This window comes from Grampus griseus, assembly GCF_964374135.1.
Source record: "Grampus griseus genome assembly, chromosome: X".
Lineage (NCBI taxonomy): Eukaryota > Metazoa > Chordata > Mammalia > Artiodactyla > Delphinidae > Grampus > Grampus griseus.
In genome coordinates, this window is record NC_138999.1 from 56,759,883 (window position 1) to 56,775,447 (window position 15,565).

The following is a 15,565-nucleotide window of genomic DNA, read 5'->3' on the forward strand; positions in this document are numbered from 1 at the left end:
GATCAATGCAAGGAGTTAAGATGGTGGATAGGACAGTGGCACAGTTGTATCACTAAAGCAAAGAGACCTATGCATTGACCCTCAGGATGGCAGGCAAAGCTCTGAAGAAGGAGCTGAATTGAAGTGACAACAACAAGATGCAGAGTGGGTCAGCTAAGGTGACAGCTCTCTCCCTCTGACATTGCCATTTCAGGCTGTGGGCTAGAACCTCTGGCTAACAACTATTAGTTATAGCTTGGGGTCAGAGTTGTCTGCAGTTTTTGTTTAGTTGATATTTGTTCTGATGCCCAATATCTGTCACTGGAGTGACAGCCAAAATGGGGAGGAAGGGAGGGAATAAGATGTGAGGAGGTGGGAGTAGGGAAAGTTCCAAGAGGCAACTACACCAGAGGTTTGGCTAATTCTTCACCAAGGGCAGGAGTACTACCTCAGTTCTACTTCCTGTAGCCAAGGCTGGAGGCATGGGTCTTTGAGAAAACCTGCATCACACTGGCCTGTTGCTAACTGATTTAAGGCAGAAAGCAAAGCCAGGGAGTGCTGTGGCCCAGATTTAGATAGTCTGGCTGATACTGGACAGTCAAATGAGTACTCGCATTAGCTGAAACCCTTAGATCAGAGCAGCTGCCGCCAGCAGCCTGAGGCAGGACTAATGGAGGAAGGGGAAGAGTGGAATGTCGTTGGGATTTAACTTTGCAGCAGAAGATGGTGAAAGCGGAACTGATAGGGAGGGCTAAGTTACTGTGTGGGCTGAGCTGATAAGATCTGACTGACCCCAAGGCTTGGCGACAGGCAAGACAAACTTTACTGTGATGAATATAAGTTGAGTTATCCAGTTATCCACCAGATTGATGTGAAGGTCAACATATGACTTATAAATTGAAGCAGTTGTGTACATAGAAGTCTGGCTTAACTTGTTACTTCCGAGAAGAGGCAAATCTTATGAAGAGGAGGAAAAGGGGAAGGAATTAATAACATATTCTGTATATTGATTATATAGCAGATACTTTATTTGTTATTCCTTTTAACCTTAGCAATAATTCTGAGGGATGAACTGTTTCTCCCATTTACAGATAAGGAAACCAAGGTACAAAGAGGTTAAATAACTTAACTGTAATCATACAGATGCATCAGTGTCAAGCTAGAGAATTCATAGTCAGTTACTTAGTAGAAATCTTATCAGAGCCCCATAGAATAGCTTTTACTGAATTGTGCTCTGAGACAATGCCATCAACCCATATTGAGGTTGTTACATGCAACAACCCACATCATGAAAGCAGCTCCAGACAATATGTAAACGAAGGAGCATGTTTCTGTTTACGGACATGGAAAATTGAATTTCATATAATTTTCGTGTCATGTCATATTTTTCTTTTGACTTTTTTTCAACAAATTAAGGCTTAGGTTTGCTAAGTCCTTATAAAAGCTTAAAGACAGTAGGGACCCTGTATGTCTTATTCACTCTTATGTCTTCAACACCTAGAAAGGGGCCAGTTACACAGCAATTATTCTTACTATTTTTTAAGTTCTTATATTTTTCTATATTGTGAAATGCCTTAAATATTTTTTGGAACAGGACATGATACAAAACATAAGGCACATTTTTAAAAGGCTATCTAGCTAGAAAATAAAAGAGTCAGGATGTGGATCTAAGCCTTTGTGATATCAAAGTCTCTTTTTTCATAGAATTATATTCCCCCTAGTCCCCTCTAGATTAGTCACAACCTCCCAACATGAGTCTCCCCATCTAGTAGCCAATTAAATTTGCAGAAGTCAGCCACATTTTGAATTTGTAATTTGTAACTTAAAAAGCCCATAGTTTTGCTGCAGTTGTGCCCTCTTGTCCCTATTTCTACTATACTGGAAAGTAAGAATGAGAAAACAATAGTTCACAGGTTCAAAGCTTCTTATAGGAAGGTAAAGTGATAGTTCTGCCTTACTGGAAAGAACACAGACTTTGATGCCTGCCAGACTTGCTAAGACTTAGATCCCAGATCTGCCAGTTACTCACTATGAACCTTTGGCAATTAACACCTTTGGGAGCCTCAGTTTTCTAGTAGAAAAAAAATATATTCTTCACAATAAGTTTGTGAGGATAAGAAATATTATGCTAGTACCTAGTACAGTGCCAGGAACATAGCAGATACTTAATAAATGGTAAATATAATGCACCTAATGTAGAAGCATCAAAATATATAAGGCAATTATTAACAGACTTAAAGGAAGAAATTGATAGCAACACAATAATAGTAGGGGACTTTAACACTCAACTTACATCAATGGATAGATCATCCATACAGAAAGTCAACAAGGAAATAGCAGTCTTAAATGAAACATTAGACCAGATAGATTTGATAGATTTGTATAGAGCATTCCACCCAAAAGTAGCAAAATACATATTCTCCTCAAGTGCACATGGAACATTCTCAAGGATAGACCATATGTTGGGACACAAAACAAGTCTCAATAAATTTAAGAAGATTGAAATAATATCAGGCAACTTTTCCAATCACAATGGAATGAAACTAGTAATCAACTACAAGAATCTACAAGAATTACAAATACGTGGAGAATGAACAACATACTACTGAAAAACTATTGGGACAACAAAGAAATCAAAGGAGAAATTGAAAATTACCTGAAGACAAATGAAAATGAAAATACGACATACTTAAATTTATGGAATGCAACAAAAGTGGTACTAAGAGGGAAGTTTATAGCAACACAGGCCTACCTCAAGAAACAAGAAACAAATCTGAAAGAAACAATCTAACCTTACACCTAAATGAACTAGAAAAAAAAGGAAAAAAATGAAGCTCAAAGTCAGTACAAGAAAGGAAATAATAAAGATCAGAGTGGAAATAAATGAAATAGAGACCAAAAAGACAATACAAAAGATCAATGAAGCTAAGAGCTGTTTCTTTGAAAAGATAAACAAAATTAACAAACCTTTAGCTAGACACTAAGAAAAAAGAGAAAAGTCTCTGATAAGTAAAATCAGAAATGAAAGAACGGACATAATAACAGATACCACAGAAATACAAATAATTATAAAAAAAAAAGTTATGAATAGCTATATGCCAACAAATCAGCCAACCTAGAAGAAATGGACAAATTCTTGAATCCCAACCTTCCAAGACTAAGTCATGAAGAAAGAAAATCTGAATAGACCGATCACTAACAAAGAAGTTAAAACAGTAAACAAAAACCTCTACCAAAACAAAAGTCCAGGACGATACGGCTTTGCAGGTGAATTCTACCAAACATTCAAAGAAGATTTAATACCTATCCTTCTCAAACTTTTCTAAAAACTTAAAGAGGAGGAAAAACTTCCTAACTGATTTCACAAGACCAACATTACCCTGATACCAAAACCAGACAAGGACAACACACACACACACACACACACACACACACACACACAGAGTTACAGGCCAATATCTCTGATGAACATGGATGAAAAAATCCTCAACAAAATATTAGCACATCCAATACAATACATTAAAAGGATCATACATTGTGATCAAGTGAGATTTACTCCAGGGATGCAAGGATGGTTCAATATGTACAAATCAATCAATGTATACACCACACATTAACAAAATGAAAACTAAAAAATGTATCATCTCAATAGATGTAGAAAAAGCATTTGACAAGATTCAATATCCACATATGATAAAAATTCTCAATAAAATGGGTATAGAAGGTAGTACCTCAACATAATAAAGGCCATATATTACAAATTCACAGGCAACATCATACTCAATGGTGAAAAACTGAAAGCTATCCCTCTAAGATCAGGAACAAGACAAGGGTGCCCACTCTTACCACTCTTATTAAACATAGAATTGGAAGTCCTAGCCAGAGCAATTAGGCAATAAGAAGAAATAAAATGCATCTATATTGAAAGGAAGAAGTAAAACTGTCACTATTTGCAGATGATATTATTTTATACATAGAAAACATAATAAAGAAAAAAGAATGAAAAGAAATGAAGACAACTTAAGAGACCTCTGGTACAACCATAAACACAACAACATTTGCATTACAGGGGTGCCAGAAGGAGAAGAAGTAGTGAAAGGAACCAAGAAAATATTTGAAGAGATTATAGTTGAAAACTTCCCTAACATGGGAAAAGAAATAGTTACCCAAGTCCAGGAAGTGCAGAGAGTCCCATACAGGATAAACCCAAGGAGAAACACCCCAAGACACACAGTAATCAAATTGACAAAAAATAAAGACAAAGAAAAATTATTAAAAGCAACAAGGGAAAAATGACAAATAACATGCAAGGGAAATTGCATAAGGTTAACAGCTGATTTCTTAACAGAAACTCTACAAGCCAGAAGTAAGTGGCATGATATACTTAAAGTGATGAAAGGGGAGAACCTACAATCAAGAATATTCTACCTGGCAAGGATCCCATTCAGATTTGACAGAGAAATCAAAAGCTTTAAAGAAAAGCAAAAGCTAAGAGAATTTAGCACACCAAACCAGCTCTACAACAAATGCTAAAGGAACTTCTCTAAGTGGGAAACACAAAAGAAGAAAAGAACCTACAAAAACAAACACAAAACAATTAAGAAAATGGTCACAGGAACATACATATCAATAATTACCTTAAATATGAATGGATTAAATGCTCCAACCAAAAGACACAGGCTCACTGAATGGATACAAAAACAAGACCCATATATATGCTGTCTACAAGAGACCCACATCAGACCTAGGGACACATACAGACTGAAAGTGAGGGGATGGAAAAAGATATTCCATGAAAATGGAAATCAAAAGAAAGCTGGAGTACCAATACTCATATCAGAAAAAAATAGACTAAAATAAAGAATGTTACAAGAGACATGGAAGGACACTACATAATGATCAGGGGATCAGTCCAAGAAGAAGAGATAACAATTATAAATATATACACACCCGATATAGCAGGACGTCAATACATAAGGCAAATGCTAACAGCTATAAAAGAGGAAATCAACAGTAACACAATACTAGTGGGGGAATTTAACACCTCACTTACACCAATGGACAGATCAACCAGACAGAAAATTAATAAGGAAACACAAGCTTTAAATGGCAAAATAGACCAGATAGATATAACTGATATTTATAGGACATTCCATCTGAAAACAGCAGATTACACTTTCTTCTCAAGTGCACATGGAACATTCTCCAGGATAGATCACATCTTTGGTCACAAATCAAGCCTTGGTAAATTTAAGAAAATTGAAATCTTATCAAGCATCTTTTCCGACCACAAGGCTATGAGATTAGAAATAAATTACAGGGGGAAAAGACGTAAAAAAACCCCACACACATGGAAGCTAAACAATACATTACTAAATATCCAAGAGATCACTGGAGAAATCAAAGAGGAAATCAAAAAATACCTAGAGACAAATGACAATAAAAACACGATGATCCAAAACATACGGATGCAGCAAAAGCAGTTCTAAGAGGGAAGTTTATAGCAATACAATCCTACCTCAAGAAACAAGAAAACTCTCAAATAAACAATCTAACCTTACACCTAAAGTAACTAGAGCAAGAAGAACAAAAAAGAACCAAAGATAGTAGAAGGAAAGAAATGATAAATATCAGAGCAGAAATATATGAAATAGAAACAAAGAAAACAATAACAAAGATCAATAAAACTAAAAGCTGGTTCTTTGAGAAGATAAACAAAATTGATTAACCTTTAGCCAGACTCATCAAGAAAAAGAGGGAGAGGACTCAAATCAATAAACTTAGAAATGAAACAGGAGAAGTTAGAACGGACACCATAGAAATACAAAGCATCATAAGAGAGACTACTACAAGCAACTGTATGCCAATAAAATGGACAACCTGGAAGAAATGGACCAATTCTTAGAAAGTATAACCTTCCAAGTCTGAACCAAGAATAAATAGAAACTATGAACAGATAAAACACAAGTAATGAAATTGAAACTGTGATTTAAAATCTTCCAACACACAAAAGTTAAGGACCAGATGGCTTCACAGGTGAATTCTATCAAACATTTAGAGAAGAGCTAATACACATCCTTTTCAAATTCTTCCAAAAATTTGCAGAGGAAGGAACACACCCAAACTCATTCTACGAGGCCACCATCACCCTGATACCAAAACCAAAGATGCTACAAAAAAAGAAAATTACAGACCTATATTACTGATGAAGATAGATGCCAAAAATACTAGTAAACAGAATCCAGTAACACATTAAAAGGATCATACACCATGATCAAGTGGGATTTATCCCAGGGATGCAAGGATTCTTCAATATATGCAAATAAATCAATGTGAAACACCACATTACTAAATTGAAGAATAAAAACCATATGATCACTTCAATAGATACTGAAAGAACTTTTGACAATATTCAACACCTATTTATGATAAAATACTCACCAGAGAGTGGGCATAGAGGGAACCTACCTCAGCATAATAAAGCCATGTACAACAAACCCACAGCAAACACCATTCTCAATGGTGAAAAACTGAAAGCATTTCTGCTAAGGTCAGGAACAATACAAGGATGTTTACTCTTGCCCCTATTATTCAACATAGCTTTGGAAGTCATAGCCGTGGCAATCAGAGAAGAAAAAGAAATAAAAGGAATACAAATTGGAAAAGAAGAAGTAAAACTGTCACTGTTTGCAGATGACATGGTAATATACATAGATAATCTAAAGATGCCACCAGAAAACTACTAGAGCTCATCAGTAAATTTGGTAAAGTTGCAGGATACAAAATTAAGGGAAAGAAATCTCTTGCATTCCTATACACTAATAATGAAACATCAGAGAGAGAAATTAAGGAAACACTCCCATTCACCATTGCAACAAAAATAATAAAATACTTAGGAATAAACTTGCCTAAGGAGGTAAAAGACCTGTACTCAGAAAACTATAAGACATTGATGAAAGGAATCAAAGATGACACAAACAGATGGAGAGATATACCATGTTCTTGGATTGGAAGAATCAATATTATGAAAGGGACTATACTACACAAAGCAATCTACAGATTCAATGCAATCCCTATCAAACTACCAATGGTATTTTTTACAGAACTAGAACAAAAATTTTTAAAATTTGTATGGAGACACAAAAAACCCCGAATAACCAAAGCAATATTTAGGGGAAAAAAATGGAGCTGGAGGAATGAGACTGACCTCAGACTATACTACAAAGCTATGGTAATCAAGACAATATGGTATTGGCATGAAAGCAGAAATATAGATAAAAGGAACAGGATAGAAAGCCCAGAGATAAACCCATGCACTTATAATCAACTAATCTATGACAAAAGAGGCAAGGATATACAATGGAGAAAAGGTAGTCTCTTCAGTAAAGTGGTACTGGGAAAACTGGACAGCTAAATGTAAAAGAATGAATTAGAAAACTCCCTAACACCATACAGAAAAATAAAATGGATTAAATACCTTAATGTAAAACTGGACACTGTAAGACTCTTAGAGGAAAACATAGGAAGAACTATGTAAAGAACTCTTTGACATACATCACAGCAATTTCTTTTTTGACCCACCTCCTAGAGTAATGGACATAAAAGCAAAAATAAAGAAATGGGACCTAATGAAACTTAAAAGCTTTTGCACAGCAAAGGAAGCCATAAACAAGACGAAAAGACAATCCTCAGAATGGAAGAAAATATTTGCAAATGAATCAACAAACAAAGGATTAATCTCCAAAACATGTAAACAGCTCCTGCAGCTCAGTATTAAAAAAAAAACAACCCAATCAAAAAACAGGCAGAAGACCTAAATAGACATTTCTCCAAAGAAGACATACAGATGACCAAGAGGCACATGAAAAGCTGCTCAACATCACTAATTATTAGAGAAATGCAAATCAAAACTACAATGAGGCATCACGTCTCACTGGTTAGAATGGGCATCATCAAAAAATCTACAAACAACAAATGCTGGAGAGGGTGTGGAGAAAAGGGAACCCTCTTGCACTGTTGGTGGGAAAGTAAATTGGTACAGCCACTATGGAGAACAGTATGGAGGTTTGTTTAAAAACTAAAAGTAGAACTACCATATGACCCAGCAATCCCACTACTGGGCATATACCCAGAGAAAACCATAATTCAGAAATACACATGCACCCCAATGTTCATTGCATCACTGTTTACAATAGCCAGGTCATGGAAGCAACCTAAATGCCTACTGACTGACGAATAGATAAAGAAGATTTGGTCCATATATACAATGGAATATTACTCAGCCATAAATAGGGATGAAATTGGGTCATTTGTAGAGACGTGGATGGACCTAGAGAGTGTCATACAGAGTGAAGTAAGTCAGAAAGAGAAAAACAAATATTGTACATTAACGCATATATGTGGAATCTAGAAAAATGGTACAGATGATCCAGTTTGCAAGGCAGAAGTTGAGACACAGATGTAGAGAACAAACGTATGGACACCAAGGGGGGAAAGCGAGTGGCGGTGTGGTGGTGGGATAAAAAAAAAAAAAAGAAACCTAAGTAAGAGATTATAAAATCCATTCAATGGAGAATATTTTTAATTGGTAAGATCCTATGCATAATTCTATGTTATTTTAATGAAATTATTAAAGTGAACAATTTCTAGGGAAATATAAAAAAAAATAGTTGAGGTAATTTCTCTTCCCTGTGGGATTCCCAAGCACTTACCTTCCTTGTGGTGAGCCAGGGGCCGAGGAGCTGGTCTCTTTACATGGAAAGAGGAGGTCTTAGTGGGCCCATGACCTGGCACAGGTCCATTGGTGGCCTTTGGTATGGCCTTGGTCCCTCCATCCTGCAGCCTAGATACCAACTTCCCCACATCCACCTCGAGGCAGGACTCCAACTTTCCATCTGAAACAGGCCTGCTTGGGGATTTCCTCCCATGATCTGCTTCCCCACTTCTCTGCATAGGCATTTTGGGGTGTTGTGGCATCTTGGTTGGTTCTATATTGCTGATGATAGTACCATTCGGTGTTCTGTGTTGGATTTCATCTAGGAAAAGATGGTGCAAAGAGGAAACATTAATGATAACCTTTGTATATATAATATTGCAAAGTTATACACATATTCAAAGGAACTATTGTCATGGAACAAATCAATGATATCCCACAAAATCAGTCTCTACCCATTCCAGTTCATGTGGAGTCACAAGTCTCATAAATCAGGGAATTCAGCTTAAGATCTGAGTATTATTTTCATGACCACAATTCAGCAAAACCACAATATGCCAAGATACTTTATTTAAAGGGATATGTTAAAAAGGGACTTAAGAGACCCCAATCAATTGTACATTATATTACTTTTAAATAAGGTACCATTTAATCCCTATTTCTATTTCTCTCAAAAGTAATTTATAAAGATCTCTTAAATTTCAAGGTAATACACTTAACAGAATTTAACTTCTTTCTCCATCCTCATAAAGACATCCTCAACTCACCACTTTATGGCTTTCCCTTACCTTTTGTGGTTTACAATTTCCTGTGACAATAGTATACGCTTTTCAGTTGCCCTGTTTCTTAATTAAAGCTTTGAGTCGCTAATGAGAGCCAAGGATATTCTCCCTAGAAAAATTAACCTACACAAATACATGTAAAATTTTGAAAACTAATTTTAAGAGATTCATGGAACCCCCTGAAGCTGTTAATGAACCCCCGATTGAGAACTCCTGCTCTAAGGAAATTATCACCTTCCTTGGTAATAGAAAACCTAGATCAGAGTGCAGTGGTTAAGAACAGAGGTTCTGGTCAGCTAAATGAGACCTGAGAGATATGTCAACCAGTTGTAATATATGCGTCTTATTTGGATCCTGGTTTTTTTCAAAAAAAATGTAAAAATAGGAGAATCTGAATACTGACTAGACAGTGATCTTAAGGAATTACTATGTTGTTTAGTGTTCTTTTCTTTTATGTATGACGATGGTATTGAGATTTTGGTTAAAATAGTTTTCTTATCTTTTACAGGTACATACTGAAACATTTATGGATGAAATGACATGATGTCTGAGTTGGGGCAATTGATAGGGGTACAGATGAAACAAGATTGGGCATGTGGCAAGGATTCTTCAAAAAATGCAAATCAATCAATGTGATACACCATATTAACAAATGGAAAGAGAAAAACCATATGATCATCTCAATAGATGCAGAAAAAGCATGAAGAAGATTGTTCTGGAATTAGATGTTTGCACAAGCTTGTGAATATACTAAAAACCACTGACCTACACTTGAAAAGGGTGAATTTTATTTCATATGAATTATATCTCAGTTTAAAAAAAAGTTAGAAAATTGTCTAGAGTGGGTGATCCCATTGGTGATCTTCTGGCACAAAGAACTCCTCACACAGAGGGGCAAATTAAGACCCAGAATAAGGAAGTGACTAGCCCAAGTTATTCAGTAAGCTAGTGGCCAAGGTTAAATTATATCTCAGGTCTACTATCACCCAGTTCATTCATTTATTACACACATTTATTGAGGATTTATGATATGCTAGATACTATGCTGGCACTAGGGATACAGAGTGAAAAATTTCTGCTGGTATAGAGATTATATTTTCTGGTGTGTATTTGGGGAGATTGTAAATAGACAAATAAATGAGTTTATCCAATTAAAATGGGAGTATGGAACAACAGAGTAGGCATTCAGTGTTCCCTTCTACTTTCTCCTAAATGCCAGATCACCTCCTAAGGAGGTGATCCCTTAAACTGGGTGATCTCTTTCCCTTCATTATTCCCTATACGCCCAGCCATTTATTCTACAAGTATTTAATGAACACATGGGATATATAGGAATTGTTCTAGAGGCTGGTGATAAAAGTGGATCTGACATTCTAATGGGAAAGACAGATAATAAACGTGAACAAAGTAGCAAGTGATAGGAATAAAATAAAGCAGTGTAAAAGGATAGAGAGTAATGGAGAAGGAGAAAGATCTATTTAAATAGAGTATTCAGAGAAGGTCTCTATGAAGAGACGTCATTTAGCTGAGATCTGAATGAAGGAGTAAAATTTGCAAAGTTCTGGAGGAAGAATGTTTAGAACCAAGAGAACAGCAAATATAAAGGACCTTGGGTAAGTTTGACATGTATAAGGAATGGCAAAACCAATGAGATTAGAGCAGAGAGAACAAAGGGTACAGAGAGACAGTGAAGTTCAGAAATGAGATCAGAAAGGTAAGTGAGGATCATATAATGCAGAATAAAATGTAAATTTTCTTCTAAAAATGAAGAGAAGTCACTGGAAATTTGGACCAGAGGGAATGATATGATCTGATTTACATGTTTAAAAGAATACACATCTTACTGGCTGCTGTGGAGAACAAATTATAGTCAGGCAAGAAGAAAAGCAAGGATAAGAGTTTGGAAGCTCCTGTAGCCACCCAAGTAAGAGATGATGGTGGCTCTACCAGGAAGGTAGCAGTAGGAATTAGTAGGTTCAACATACAATGTGCACGGAGAGCTAAGAGGAATTGCTGATGGATTAGGTGTAAGGTAAAAGGAAAAGAGAGTAATCAAGGATCATCCCAAAGTTCTTGACCTTAGCCATTGGGTGACTGGTACTGCCAATTACTTAAATGAGGGAGACCAGAGTAAGAGTAGATTGAGGAGGAATAGGAAATCAAGAGTATTTGTACATTTTGAATTGGAAATGTCCATGAGTCATCTAAAGAGAGATGTTGAACAGGGAGTTTGAGATGGGAAGAGGGGAGATAGTACTCCTTGATATATAAATTTGAAAATCATCCTCATATTTTAAAGATATTTAAAACCATGAGACTGAATGAGATCACGCAGAAAACAAATATAAACAGAGAAGTGGACTGAGAAAAATAGAACAGAACAAAACAAAATAAAACTCTGGGACCTTCCAACATGTAGAAATTGAGAAGAAAAGGAAAACCAAGAGGAGACTGAAATGGAATGTCTAGTGAGGTAGAAGGAGAGTTTGGTGTCCTGAAAGCCAAGTGAATAAGTGTTTCAAGAAGGAAGAGTAACTAAAATGAAATGCTTCTCACAGGCTGAGTATGATAATAGTGGAGTGGCACATGGAGATTGTTGGTAATCTTGACAAAAAAGGTCTCAACAGACTAGTGAGGAGAGAGGCCCATTTAAAATGGGTGCAGAATCCATACTAAGCAATTATTCAACTAAATGGCATTTATTTGTTTATCTATCTGTATCTATCTATCTAACTATCTATCTATCTATCATCTATCTATCTCCATGTAGCCTATAAACTCCTTGAGGCCAGGGACTGTCTTAATTCCACCTAGCATAGTACTTAATCCATGTGAGCTGATTTTCTCCCCAGCTTTATCGGGATATAATTGACAAATAAACATTGTATATATTTAAGGTATACAATGTGATGTTTTGATATATGAATACATTGTAAAATGAGTACCACAATCAATCTAATTAACATATCCATCACCTCATATAGTTTCAAATTTTGTGTGTGGTAAGAATATTTAAGATCTACTCTTTTCACAAACTTCAAGTATACAATATAGTATTATTAACTACAGTCACAATGCTGTATCATATCTCCAGAACATATTCATCCTGAATAACTGAACCTTGTACCCTTTGATCAAACACCTCCCCATTTCACTCTCCCCTAAGTCCCTGGCAGCCACCATCCTACTTTATGCTTCTATGAGTTTGACTTTTTTAGATTCCACATATAAGTGAAATCATGCAGCATTTATCTCTCTGCCCTTATCTCATCTCACTTAGCATAAGGTACTTCAGGTTCATCCATGTTGTCACAAATTACAAGTTTTCCTTCTTTTGTACCTAAGGCTGAATAATATTCCATTTTGTGTGTGTGTGTGTGCACCTGTGTGTGTTTCTGGGTGTGTGTCTATGTATCTCTCACATTTTCTTTATCCATTCATCTGTTGATGAACATTTTGCTACTTCCATATGCAGCTATTGTAAATAATGCTGCAATGAACATGAGAGTGCAGATATCTTTTCGAGATACTAATTTCATTCCCTTTGGATATATTCCCAGAAGTGGAATTACTGGATCATATGGTAGTTTATATTTTTTCATTGACACAGTTGGTAACTTTTGTTCTGTGGGCAACCAAAAAGAAGTAACAAGAGGGCTTCCCTGGTGGCGCAGTGGTTGAGAGTCTGCCTGCCAATGCAGGGGACACGGGTTCGAGCCCTGGTCTGGGAAGATCCCACATGCCGGGGAGCAACTAGGCCCATGAGCCACAACTACTGAGCCTGCGCGTCTGGAGCCTGTGCTCCATAAGAAGAGAGGCCGCGACAGTGAGAGGCCCGCGCACCGCGATGAAGAGTGGCCCCCGCTTGCCACAACTGGAGAAAGCCCTCACGCAGAAATGAGGACCCAACACAGCCAAAGATAAATAAATAAATAAATTTAAAAAAAAAAAAAAGAAGTAACAAGATCACAAAATATGAAGAACTGTTAATAAGTGGTATGAGTGAAACAAACTAGGGACAGAGGCAAACAACCAAGGAGAGCCACTTTGGTGGTTGAAGAGGGCCTTTTGGAGGAGGTGGCACTTATCTTGAGACCTGAAGCATAAGAATGACCCAGCCATGCGAAAGTGCCAAGGGAGAGTGTCCAGCAAAGGGGATAGCAGGTGCAAAGGCCTGGATTATGAGGGCATGCTTGAGGTCCTGAAAGAACCTGATATACCTGGAGGATGGGGATGATACATGTATCAGTAGTTCATTCCTATGTGTTGTTGAGTAGTACTCCATTGTATGCATATACCACAGTTTGTTTGTTCATTCATCAGTTGATGAACATTTAGGTTGCTCACAGTTTTTGGCTGATATGAAAAAAGCTGCTATAAATATTCAAATGTAAGTCTTTGTGAAGCTGTGTTTTCATTTCTCTTGGGTACATACTTAAGAGTGGAGTTGCTGGGTTATGTGGTAGCAATTATTTGATTGCTTTTTGTTTTTGTTCCTGTGTATGGGTCATGCTTTCTTGTTTCTTTAGATATATCATAATTTTTTATTGAAAACTGGACAGTTTAAGTAATATAGCAACTCTGAAATTCAGATTATCTCTTCTCCCCAAGGTTTGTTGTTGTTGCTGTTTATTTTAGTTATTATTGTTAGTTTACTGACTTTTTTCACCCATTTATGTTAAATCTGTATTCTTTGTTGAGTGTGGCCACTAAAGACACGGCTTAGTTAGTTTTGTGGTCAGCTAATGATTAGACAGAGATTGCCTTAAAACACTAAGAACCAATATGACTCCCAGTGTTTGCAAAGGGGCTCTGTATCAATGTTTGAGTATGCCTTGAACACTCAGCCAGGCAGTTGACAACTCTATATGGTAGTTTATTTTTAATTTTTTGAGAAACCTACACACAGCTTTCCATAATGGCTGTACTAATTTACATTACCACCAACAATGTACAAGGGTTCCCTTTTCTCCACATTCTTGTCAACACTTGTTATCTTTTGTCATTTTTTTGTAATAACTATAATAGGTGTGAGATGATATCTTGTAGTTTTGATTTGCATTTCCCTGATGATCAGTGATGTTGAGTAACTTTCCATATACCTGTTGGACATTTATTTGTCTTGTTCTGAGAAATGTCTATTTAGGTCCTTTGACCTTTAAAAATTGGGTTATTTCTTTTCTTATTATTGAGTAGTATGGGTTCCTTATGTATTTTGGAATATTAACCCCTTATCAGACATATGATTTGCAAATATCTTCTCCTATTCTGTAGGTTGTCTCCTCACTTTCTTGATTGTTTCCCTTGCTGTGCAGGAGCTCTTTAGCATGATGCAATCACATTTGTCCATTCTGCTTTTGTTGCCTATACTTTGGGGGTCATATCCAAAAAAATCACTGCCCAGACCAGACAATGCCAAGTAGCTTTCCCCCCACATTTTCTTCTTGTAGTTTTACAGCTATGGGTATTACATTTATGTCTTTAATCCATTTTGAGTTGATCTTTGTACATTGTGTGAGATAAGGATCCAATTTCTCTGCATGTGGATATCCATTTTTCCCAACACCATGTACTGAAAAGACTATACTTTCCCATTGTGTATTCTTGACACCTTTATCAAAGGTCAATTGATCATAAATGTGTGTACTTTTTCAGGGCTCATTATTCTGTTTCATTTGTATATATGTCTATTTTTATGCCAGTACTATACTCTTTTGGTTACTATTGCTTTGTAGTATATTTTGAAATCATAAAGTCTTCAACTTTGCTTTTCTTTCTCAAGATTGCTTTGGGGTCTTTTATCATGAAGTTTACATAAAACATAGTTATAGCAGTCTGTTTAAAGCTAACAAAGTAACATTGACTACATATAATAACTCTACATTTTAACGACTGCTACCCCTACATTTTATGTTATTGATGTCATAATTTATAACTTTTTAGATTGTGTATCCATTAACAAATTATTGTAGCTATAGTTATTTTTAATACTTTTGTAATTTCACTTTCATACTAGAATTAAAAGTGGTTTACACATCACTATTACAGTATTAGAATATTCTGAATTAGGCTATATTATGTTTATCAATTT

The 15,565-nt window shown here is 36.2% G+C and overlaps 1 protein-coding gene across 1 annotated transcript in view; it reads right to left on the minus strand.

Moving 5' to 3' along the window:
- Window positions 1–15,565, minus strand: part of OPHN1 (oligophrenin 1) — a 606,425-nt gene that overhangs the window by 18,219 nt on the left and 572,641 nt on the right. The window contains exon 21 of the mRNA XM_082681995.1: window positions 8,691–9,014. Coding sequence (XP_082538121.1) covers window positions 8,691–9,014 — 324 coding nt within the window. The remainder of the gene's footprint in view (window positions 1–8,690; window positions 9,015–15,565) is intronic.